Raw genomic sequence first — 11803 nt, 5'->3', positions numbered from 1 at the left:
AATGAATTACAGGGTGGGGGGGAAAACCCAATGAAAAGAACCAGTAATGATGTTGGGAGCTGCAGCCTGTGGATAAGATCTTGTCAAACGAGAGCTTCTTCCTCACAGGAACGGATCCCTGTCATGGCGGCTGCCAGCACGTGCTTCCAGGCTGCTCTGTAGGACATACCCCTGGGCGTTGGTAGACATCTTTTCCTTGAAATCATCTTCTACTGTTGCTTCTCCAGGTGAGCTCAGGGGCCTCTTGAATTGGGGAGTTACAAGAAAAATGTGCCTGTTGTTGCAAGCACGAGGGGAGCAGTTTGACAGCAGTGACTGGCACAAAGGTGGGGTACACTCACCCGGTGGCTTTGCTGAAGCCAGGGGACGCCAGAGCAGCGGCAGCGACACCCCGCAGGGCGTCACTTGCGCTCGGTGCGCTGCAGTCACACCCCGCTGCTTGCCTTGCCGGGAGCCCGAGCCGTGCCGGGCTCCCGCCTGGCCCTAAAAAGGGTCGGGGAAGTTACCGACGGCGCAGACCCTCTAGGCACGGACGGGGTTCGAACCCGTGATCTTCGGTTTACGAGACCGACGCCTTACCACTTGGCCACCGCGCCTGCGTTAAGTGCCCCTCCCGACGCCTTTCTATCGCTGGCGCCACTCTGGCTGTGCCGGCCGCGCCGACGGCTCTGCCCTCGCCGCGTGCGCCTGCACCTGGCGGGCGCGGCCGGTCGCCTCAGCGCCACCGCGGGCTCCCCCTGGGTAGGTGCCCGCTGAGGAGGCGGAATTCCTTGGGGGGGGCGCTGAGGAAAGCCCCTCGGAGCTGCCCCGGCCATCTGTGGAGACGTCCCTCTTCCCGCGTCGGCCCCGCCGAGGGACGTGGCCCCGCGGCGCTCCCGCCTCTGAGGGAGAGCGGGGCGGGGCGGGGCGGCAGAGAGGGGCTGCCGTCTGAGGGAGGGAGCGGTTCTGTGATGCCGCCACTGACTCTGGGGCACGCAGCTGTGCTGCAGCCGCCGATTTCTGTACCAAAAGATGGCACTCGTACGTTTAGATTAGTAAATGTGTTGGAAACAATGTAGTCTTCCTCAGACCAGAGAGAACAGCGTGGGGCGGGGGGGAAGGGGAAGCGGGAGTAAAATTTTCCTCTTTCGGGAAAAGAAGCAGAAATGCCAAACGTTCGGATAATTAAATGGTAAATACAAAATTAAACGCACTATGTGCCTGGTACCCGTTCCCTATAAAAAGCTTAGTATTGTGAAATGCAGAAAAGATACTAAAGTACATGTTTTTCTAGAATTGGGCTCATAGATATTTATGTGCTACTCTTGTTCACACTAACTTCAAAGGACATACCCTCATCTGGACTATGGGAAATTGGGAAGCCAGAATAGTACTGTGCCAATACTTGCCACTTGTAACTTGTCATCACAGTTCTTGTGCAGCTTGCATCTGTGCTTGTTTTATTCATGTTTTTGTATCTTTGCGAGCAGAGAACTAATTTTACAATGGGAGGAAACAGAGGGGACTATTTGAATTATATGTGGAATTCATATATCTCTTCAAATACACTACAATTTTAATAAAAGTGTTTGGTCAGCATCAGAAAAGCTATTTAATGGTAAAGCAACTTCTAATGCTAAAGTTCTTCCTTAACTGTATGGGGAGATTGAAAGTTCGATTTGAAATCATAAAACTCTCAGTACATTAAGAGGAAATACTTGTTACTATCTACCTAAATAAAGTGCTATTTAATGGTGAGCTGATTTATCAAAACAATAGTTTTTATAACTAAAAATGTACATTTGTGTAATCGCCTGTGGGGTTTTTTGATGTCTGCATACTTTTGTTTGAAAGTATTTTTTCTGTTGGTCATTACCCTTGTTTGAGCTCTGTGTGAAAGCCTTTATTCTTTTATGCTGAATCCTCCTTATGCAGTATTCTCTTCTGACAAACTCTTTAAAAAGACAACAAGAATTTCCTAAAGGAAAATCTATAGAAGACTCAGATACAGAAAAGATGTTAGAGATTTTGTTGGAAGGAGATCATCACCAGGTTCTTTTTCTTCCTTCCCTAAGCCTCGGTGTTATGAGATGGAGGTGTTGCTTTAGGAGAGGGCTTTGATATCTGTTTTAGTGTACAAAACTAGGCCTTTCTACAAATCTCACTGATTCTCTCGAGGAGATACAGGGGAACAGTCATATTTATGCGGAATTTGTGCAACTGTATAACTGAATTTATAAAGATTTGCTATGGGGTAGCTGGAATGCTCCTCAGTTATCAATTAATTAAGCTTAGACTTTGTCCTAGCTTTATGAAAGCATGTTTCTGTTCACTATTTTAACTTTTCATCAACAGCAGCTGTCTTGGAGGGATTCAAGAATGATGCAGTGTTATGGTACAGTGGCCCTGCAGTCCTTGTTCTACAGAGAAGACTGGAGACTCATCTTCAGGTAATTTTTTATGTGAAGGGAAATACCTCTTAGAGTTACTCTATGATTTTACAGATAAACACTTAAAAAAAAAACCTCTCACACACACTCCCCTAATTTGTTACTTTGATTCTCTTTTAGGAAGGTCTTGGTGGGGTTGCAGACTATAGCATGGGGGTGTGGGGCAATGTGCATGACTTTTTGCTATCGAGGAAACATCTCTAACTTGAGGCATATGCTGAGAAATATGTCACTCTTTAGCATTATTTGTATAATACGAAACAATCTAATAGGCAGGACTATATAGCATTTAGAGAGTAAAGACAAATGTGCTGGTAGCCATTTGGAGAACATGGTTTAATATATTCAGGTTTTATTGAAAACGAGGGGTTAGCTTGCGGAAGAAGTTAATTCAGCATAATCTCAAGCTTCATCAGTCCTTGTCTTTGTGTTTACATCATAATACTAATATGAACATATTAATATTATGGGGGGAGGCATATGTGTTTATATTTCTTGGTCTTTATAAAACCATCAGAATCCCAAATTGCCAGTTGGCACCCAAACAAGTGCTTTGTCTCTGATATATTCTAACTATAAATTCTGTAGTGCACAAATACATAGTCAAAAAGTGCTGCATTTGTTTTGCAATGTTTGTGTTTGGTATGTGATATCTGAAGGTAAGTTTGTGGCACATATAGCCTACAAATTTTTAGAATGGTTAAAGTTCATAAAGAAAAGGTATTCTATGACATTTACAGGGCATATTAGTAAGTTTTAATTTGTTCATTTTTATGGGTACTACTTATTACTTTAAGGGTTTTGTAACGCTTGGCCGAGTTGTGATTCATCAGCATAAAACAGACAGGAAAGGGTGGATGATCTAGTATGCGGACTGCCTCCACAAGAGGGAGTATAATAGTAAATATTTAAATGAAATAGCTTCATCATGAAAAGAAGCTTCGTGCATATTGAACAGCTCATAGCTCGTTCTCCTGAAGAAATGCACAAAGGTGTTCTAGAACACAAGCTAAGCAGAATAAAAATGCAAATACAGAATCCCACAATCCAGCACATCTTGAAAACCTTGGAAGAATTCGGGAAAGTTATGAATGAAAGTGGTATAATCATATCTACATCAGAAATAACTTTCTAATCCTTTCTTTGCCTTATTATAGTTGTGAAATATCCCTTAATTTCTCACAGAAGAGCCTTTTTCTTTGTACGTACTTGTTTGGGTTTTTTACAAATTATTTTTTATTGTTAGAGAATTACAGGTAGCCTCTATTCAGAAAAATGTGATACAAACATAATTTACTTCCTTGTTAAATTCAAGATGAGTACTGTAAAGAATAAAAAAAAAGAATCACAGTATTTTGTAGCTGATAAGAATGTCCATATACATTTACGTGGGGATTATTTCTGTATCTGTGACAATGTAACGCAATTAGGAGCAGAAGTCTGTATCACAAGGTGAAATACACCCAGTAATCTGCAATGATATTTTAATAGTTTCATTACACTTCACTCTAAAAGGCCTTAAAGGTTCATTTGCATAAGTGAACAAAATGTTGCATTTGACTCACAAATGAGGTTAAGCTATTTGGGGAATATTCAGAAGCTTGCCTGATCGCACAGGCACAGCTTTCTACGAGATGTTATCTGTGTGGCCTGATCTGAGCAGCTCAGTGGAACCACTCCATCAGTCTGCTCCAGGGCAGTGACAGGAGAGGTTCACAACAGGAACATGCACCTCTCTGGAATGCCTTGTTTATTCCATATTTTGAGCTGCCCTGTTTCCCCTCCCTGAAAAAATACCACTTGGAGGGAGGAAGAAACTCTAGGTTTTTTCCTTCTTCCTTTTTCACTGTGGCACTCTAATTCAGAGCAGTATTAGAGCCTTCAGTCTCCCTTGCTGTTGCTTTTATACATAACTTCAGTGTTGCAGCTTGTTCCTCTCTCCACCAGCAAAAGGTGTGGACTAATCCAAGAGATTATTTTTAGAGAATTTTGTTAGCAACTCGACTCTCCGAGGTTGACGAAAATATGTACTAGAATCATACTGTATTTTCCCAAGTCTTACCACAGCATCTTGAGTTTTGATCAATTTCTTTTTGATAGGGATGGGTTTAAATTAGTGCTTGTTCAGTGATCTGTTTAGTACCCTTACGCAGTCATACATGGTCAATACATGCACTATGTAACTGTAAAGTCCTCTTCTACAACACACTTCAGAAGACGTTTTAAATAAGGTGTTTTGCTCTTGTGAAAAAGAACAATGTACAAAATTACTTAATACATTTCTGAGTTGTTAGTACACTGTCAGAGCTTCTTAGGTTTGTGCAGTTAACACATCATTACTCTCTGGGTAGCTTACGAAAAGCAGTCCCTTCCAAACTGTTCATACCTTCTAAAAAGTACTATGGCAGGAGAGGGATTCTTGGAATCTTAAGCTTGAAAGATTGGGCTGATCCAAAGAAATAATAATTTTTCAGTGAACTAGTTAGTAGATGAGGTGTAGGGGGGTAAACCCCAGCAGCTGCATGTCATGAAAACATGATGACAAATTACAAAATAAGGATTGTATGGCTTATGAGCGATATAAAAAGGTCATTGATTACAATTGTTTTAATTGTTATGAAGCCACTTCATTTAAAGTACATTGAAGAGTATCACATGTATTTTACCTGTGTGTTATGTAAGATAGTTACACTTGTGAATACATTAGGATTTAAAAGTTTTTTTTTAAATGACAAAAAGTACTCAAAAGTCTGGGTTCTTACCCTACCTTTTCTTCAGAAAAGAATAAAAAACCCAGATAAGTAATTAATATAGTAGTACTGCTCAGGAAATCTCTATTCTTACAGATTTTGGCTCTGATTTTTAAGACAAACCATCGTTCTTTTGGACTTTGTCTAAGTGCAGACTTGATTCTTACTCCTTTTTGTGGGAAAGATACTTAGAACATAGGCCAAATGTTTCAGGCTCATAAGAGTCACAATTTTTGTTGATTATTATTAATGATATTTTTCACTTTTTAGTAGTAAGCACGGACAAATGAACACAGTTTCCTTTTTTATTTGAGACACTTAGCAAAAATGCTGAAATATCAAACATTTCCTCAGTAGCTACAATATTGCCACTATGTACAAAATATTTGATAAATGTAGTACACATATAAAAATACAGTATGCATTACATATATACAGTACAATGTGCAAAACATATGGCATTCAAACATATGGAATTGATTTTAGGGGTGCAAACAGCAAATACAAAGGCATCATGGTTTCTTATAGAAAGGCAATACATAAACTGACGCCCTGATTGCCATAATTTGCATTTAGTAAAGTAGTGCTTAAATGAAGAGCGCCCTAGAAACAGGTGTCTATTTTCTTCTTTTCACAAAAATGAGATGCTAAGACATAATTATGACTATGAAAAAAAGAAAAAAAACACCTACTCGGGTTAGCGTTATTTCTACTGCAAGCAGTACTGTGAAGAAAAATCCTATCTGGAAAAAAGCCTGTGCTATTACTTAATACAAATTTCTCAAACAACAAAAACAGATCTGTACTGTTAAACATCAAAAACAGCTTTGAAAATATCTACATCCTTAATTTTAAAAAAGTATGGATAATACTTCTGGGGATTTAATTTCCTATGCTTCAAAATACAAAGTGCCTCCTTTGGCAATATAAATGGCAATGCTTTGGTTCCTATTTAAATTTTTATATTATTATAATTTATTTTAGGCTGTCTTTTGAATATCTGAGTTGTGTTTTTTATAAAAATAGTGTGATTATATAGTTATTAACCATTCCCTGCTTTTTATTGAGAATTTGCTCTCATAGCTAGAATGGCTTTTTTTGGCTAGATTTCTACAAATACATTTATGCACTTTTAACCTAAAAAGTCTTTATATTCAGTATTGGACACTACAGAATGGCGTAGGTGTCTCTTTTTTGCACTTTATATTTATTCCTAGCAAACTGGTATAAAAGGAATATTTGAGATTACTGCAGCTTTTAGTGGATGCTCTTTATTGGCCATGTATATACTGTATGCAACTCCATTCCACATATCTCATTAAAAAAACATCTGTAGTATGGTCTAGAAGTCATCAAAAGGCAATTTAATAGGCCACAACATAAAGAGTTTTAACAGAACATTTACTAGAGATAAGTGGAAGAAATTTTTTTCCAGTTATAATAGAATTTGCTTTAAGTTTATAGTACACTGAAGATGCTACCCAAATAATAGTTGTTTACATCGGTGAGCTTTCCTGTGTTTTGATTACATAATGCCCTTCCAGTTAAATGTATCCTGTGATTGCATTTTCTCTGCCTTGAAAGCAGTTCATCAGCTTGTGCTTGGTTTCCAATTTCAGTGCCTACACTTTTCAGGCATTAAAATGTTTGAGATTATGTAACATAAAAGTTTAATATTAAAACTTTTATTTTGATCACCTGCTTCCTTGAACATAACTCTTGTTGGTGAATTTAGAAATACTTTGGGGAAAAAAAATTCAGTAGTAAATAGTGATTATTTCTAAAAGCTGTGGCTTCAGCTTTTTAAAGGTCTGATTCTGCAAGCCCACATTGCTGGATTAGACTCTAAATTTCTGTAGAGAACAACTGCCATAAATTCATTTTATTCTCAGAGAGAATTGCTAAATTTATGACAATGGTTTCTTAACTATTTATACTGTTAAACAAAATTTTGCTTGTAAACTTACTTGCGTTAACTAATGATGAATGGCACTAAAAGTGCGTAACAAATGTAATTTCTGTATTAAACGCGTGATGTGACTCCTCTTGATTAACATTAGCCGTGTAAAACGTATGTCTGAGCTCTCTCCAAGTCTAGAAGTGTAACACCAACTTTTGATTTTCACACTGATAAAATGGTATTCTTAATTACTTTGAAGGATTTACTAACAACACATTTGATAGGATGTGTTCTGTTAGTATACTGCAGCCATTAAACGGCAAATTTAGTGCCAATGCATTCCTTTGCAACTGTTCTCTTAATGAGAAATATATTCAGTTCTGTACAGTCAAACTGCACAGTCATGATGAAATTTCTAAGATGTATTGTATTTGTGTTACAAAAATTCTTATGTAAAACATGCACACACAAAAGTCTAAGCAAAACCTATTTCTGCCATAACAGGCATATATAACTATGGCAAATATATCACATTTCAGAACAAAATCTAAAGCAAACCATTATATATAAGGTTTAATACACATAATTCTGAAATGTACAAAAAAGTAATCACACATTCCCTACACCAGAATATTGGTACTTTAAAAACTAAAATGATCCCTTAGTTTTTTTAATTTTTATTTTTTTTTGCAAATAGACTTTTAGAGTAGAAAGCTATACTGTACTGATAACAACACATCTCAACTGTTTGGGTCTATTTCTGCACATAGATTCCTATGGATTAGTTAACATTCTACACTGCTGATAAGGATAGTTTTGTAGCAAGATGACTTTGCCAGTTTTAAGCTCTATTTACATGCACATCAAAAATGACAGTACAGTTGCTCTAGGTTAATTTGTTCGCTAAAAATTAATTTCCTTGCCTCTTATTTAATCAGAAGGCAGGGTCAAAAAGGGGTAACTAACTGCACATGTGGTACGATGTCTGATATATCACACACAATAAATTGACAGTACTGCAGAACACTAAATTTCATTCAAAGTTGTCCTCAGACCAAGAGTCCTTAATTCTTATTCTCGTAACAGCTGAGGGCACTTAGTATCTCAGAGTATTAGCTCCCAAGACAATATGATGAAAAGGAATGCAAAAAGTTGAATGTATTTGTTCAATGTTATTAAAGAGTCCCATACCATCACAATTTAAGGCAGACAGTCCACGTGTAATATTGTACCAAGCACTGTAGGCACAGCAAGAAGGAATAAGGAAATATATCTTTCAACTTTGTCTTTTATTGTGAAAATCTCCACAGATTGTTTTTTTGGACTTAGTTTCAGATTAAAGTAAATCCTGGCCTGTAAAACTATTGAAGATATGTAATGATTTAAAGTGCTGATAACTGATATGATGCAAACATATGATGACAGTTCAAACCCTGAATCCATGATATAATTCACTATTTTATCCGAAGCTGATGGAGTTCTGTAATATTAGTAAGCCAGACTGCATTGTATATCTGGAGGCAGAAATTTGCAGTTAATTTCACAACATTTTCTGACAAAAGTATTTTGTTTTACATTAACATAATTGTGTTGTGGGTTTTTTGTTTTGGTTTGGTTTTTGTTTTTAATGTGATACAGGTTGCTAAATAGTTAACAGCTACTTTCTGTTTTCATTATTTCTTTGATATTCTCATACGTATCACTACTCTAAGAAGTAAGAAAAGCTTCAGGCATTTTTTCATTAGTTCCTACAAAACTTTATTTTTGAAGGTTGGTGTTGAGGAAGGAATTTGGCAATGAGATCAGTTTTCAGACTAGCAAACATATCACGATTCTGTTGTTCAGGAAACAGGGTACTGTTTCCTTGTATCTTAATTTAGGAATTCCCTAATAGGAAATAATTCCAATTTTATGTTTGATTATCACCCTACATCATCTACGGCAACATTTAACAGCTACTACCTGAGAATCAACCATAAAATTACAAAGTATGTATTTTACTTCTGTTTGCATTGTTTTGTTTGGTTTTCCAACTGCTTTCATAATAGGCTCTGAAAAAAACTAAGGGCTTTAGAAAAATAATAATATTTTCATGTGTTGTGAGGTAAGAGCTTAATTTTTGCTATTATCTGTTTCAGGTACAAAATATGCTTTTTTATCATGAAAACGTACATCCTCATAATGCTTATTAGCCTTTTATAATTTTCCATAAATGTGTGCTATTTAGGATTCTCACTGAGCAGCTTCTCTGTTTAGCTTCACTGATGTTATGTAGTGGTAGATAAAGCTGTCCAATAGATAAAGTATCATTAAGAAATGATGGTTGTCCTGTCAGTACTGTCCCCTGCAACTCGGTCTGATCCTACAAACATCTTTTATTGAGGGTATTGGGACTATTCTTGCATAGGTGCTTGCAGGATCATAGTGCACAACAGCATTAATTAAACTTTTCTACTTTCTCAAACTATTCTAATATGCTGAGATACTGAATTCAATGATCTAACAAATATCCTCAAACACAAAGTAAATTAGGAGGTTTATTACTTCCGTTATAGTAATTTCTTCTTTGAAGACCACTGTTCCCCTCTGTTCACAAAAATAAACTATACAAAGTTAAAAGAGTATACAAATAACTGTCTGATATACACATTAAAACCTAGCTATTAAATCCAGAGCATTGCTATACAAAATTCAGTGTTCTCAATATTACCTGGCATAGCTACAGTGGATTTCTTGCAGTAACACTTAATGTCCCTTTGGATGCAGTTAACTTCTTCCCGCATGATTAAAGAATGGGGGAAGAGTTTTAAAAACCACAAAACCAAAATATAAAAACAACTTGAACAAATTAAGAGACTAGATATATGAAATTTCACTGAACCAGCCAGTGTTTCTACTTGCCTTTGCCCTCACAATTCATTTTGAACCTGGCTCAGGCTGTCCACAGGAACAATGAAGTGCAGTGATACCTCCCCCTCCCCCAAACATTTGCTCACTGTGTCAATACAGACAGTTGAAATCTCACTTTTTCTTCTCTAAGTTTAGCCATGTTGTGTTGCTCATTTAAGCATTACAAAGTCAGAGACATAACTTCATTCTTAAATATTCGTGATACATTTACCTTGGGGTACTTTTAATCAGTAAATACAATCATCCTTTCTTGACTTGTGAAATACAGCTTTCAGAGGGCCCTGATCTGCATTACTGATAGGAACATAAAGTAATTCACTGTTGTAAACTTGAAAATCAGTAAGGAATTAGCTTCAAGCATTTGTTCTTCCAAACATTACTATCTCAATTTATCTTAACTGCAATCAGAATGGTACAATAATGGACCTCTGCTGTAAAGAGACTTGCAGGTCGTGTTCTCATTGGCTATAGCTTAATCCCAGTGCAACTGTAGGTCTTGTGGATCTAGAAAGTCAGTGGAAAACACGCTGGGGGCAGTAGAACTGAGAGGAGTGAGTCCAGATGAGGAGCTGGGCATTGTAATGTCTAGCCATTCCATATTGTCCAAATTTGTATCGGGAAGGTCAAGAGACAGACAAGAATTATTACTGGTAAACTGTGGGTCGGATGTTTCCATGGGTGAATGAGAGTGATCTAAAATGCTGGAGTGATTAAGCAGATCATTCTGGAGGTCTTCAATTAAAGAAAATGACTCTCTGTCCTCATTACTGCTTGTCAGTTGAGGAATTTCATTACCTGATGGTAAAGTTCCATCCAAGAGGGCTTCAAGTTGGTTTTCCAGACTTATAGACAAGCTGGTTGTTGGTTCTAAGGACACAGGAGGAGGGGCCATTTGGATTTGTGGTGGTGGGCGGGATATCACTGTATTCACTGGCATTGTAGTGATGTTGGCTGTTACTGGTCTCATTTTAGAAATGGGAGATGGTTCCTCCTTTATTGGAAGGGAAATCTCTGTAATAAAAAAAAAAGAAAACCACTATTTAATTCAGAAAAGATAATGTCATATATCCTCAGGCTTACAACTTCCACTCCTTTGTTGCCCACTTTGGGATGCATCCACAGTGAACTCAAAGGAGTCAGAGTCATTTTGCTGTTCTGATAATACAAACACCACATACATCAGACTATGTCAGGTACTCTACGAACAACAAAGTATTTTAAAACAAGTTCCAGGGTTCTGCTTTCAGTAATACTTCAGCCAATTAAAATACTTATATTGATGAAAAAAGGAACAATTTTCTAGATTTTAGCTTTACCTCCTTCATGTTTATAGTTCTTCTGACTAATTAGAATAATTATGGAACCAACACGCATCTTCATTTAGAGAAGAATACCTGAACCAATTTTCAGTTCCATCCCTGTTTAGTACTGTGTCCACCTTGATGAATTAGAGTCTAAGAGATCAACTGATATGATTAGGATGCATTTATTCCTGATTCTAGAATCTAAAACTACTCTTCTGTCAAGAAGTTCCATGTAAGATAGCGTCAGTAACAATAAAATGAAATAAAGCAGAGTAAGTCCCAATTAATTCTTATATGTGAATGGAGTCCAAAAATAACATTAGACAGACCAGAATATGCAAATAAATCCTCTAGCACACGTGATGTTTCTGCCAGCAAAAATATACTTGACAATATATTTTGCACCAGTTTTCCAAGCAAAACCCACATTCCTAAAACCTGTAAGAGTACCTATTGAAATGATTGCTTAGTAAAAGCAAAGCATTACTAAACGGACCCTCTCACTCTCTT

At 37.3% G+C, this 11803-nt stretch overlaps 2 protein-coding genes and 1 non-coding gene across 37 annotated transcripts in view; 1 reads left to right on the top strand and 2 right to left on the bottom strand.

Moving 5' to 3' along the window:
- The window catches only part of LOC128913491 (uncharacterized), an 81823-nt gene that overhangs the window by 18399 nt on the left and 51621 nt on the right, over window positions 1-11803 (top strand). For 8 of the 26 annotated variants that reach the window (XR_008467971.1, XR_008467973.1, XR_008467980.1 and 5 more), the window contains 2 exons: window positions 109-741; window positions 2335-2429. Coding sequence is in view for 6 of the 26 variants with exons in the window: in XM_054211155.1 (XP_054067130.1) it covers window positions 228-326; window positions 2335-2429; window positions 5276-5371 (290 nt within the window). In the remaining 20 variants the exon portion in view is untranslated. Of the gene's footprint in view, window positions 1-108; window positions 742-2334; window positions 2430-5275; window positions 9941-11803 lie in introns of those variants that run through there. The other 18 variants (XR_008467978.1, XR_008467981.1, XR_008467967.1 and 15 more) reach the window with 8 other exon arrangements.
- Window positions 525-596, bottom strand: TRNAT-CGU (transfer RNA threonine (anticodon CGU)). Its single transcript has one exon. It is a non-coding gene; the product is annotated as a tRNA-Thr (tRNA).
- MRTFB (myocardin related transcription factor B) overlaps window positions 5471-11803 on the bottom strand; it is a 93305-nt gene continuing 86972 nt past the window's right edge. For all 10 annotated transcript variants that reach the window (XM_054211147.1, XM_054211150.1, XM_054211154.1 and 7 more), the window contains one exon: window positions 5471-11000. In XM_054211147.1, the coding sequence (XP_054067122.1) occupies window positions 10462-11000 (539 nt within the window). In that variant the 3' untranslated portion in view covers window positions 5471-10461. The remainder of the gene's footprint in view (window positions 11001-11803) is intronic.

Source organism: Rissa tridactyla, chromosome 8 (genome assembly GCF_028500815.1).
Source record: "Rissa tridactyla isolate bRisTri1 chromosome 8, bRisTri1.patW.cur.20221130, whole genome shotgun sequence".
NCBI classification, from domain to species: Eukaryota; Metazoa; Chordata; class Aves; order Charadriiformes; family Laridae; genus Rissa; species Rissa tridactyla.
This window is presented reverse-complemented; position numbering and strand designations above follow the sequence as displayed.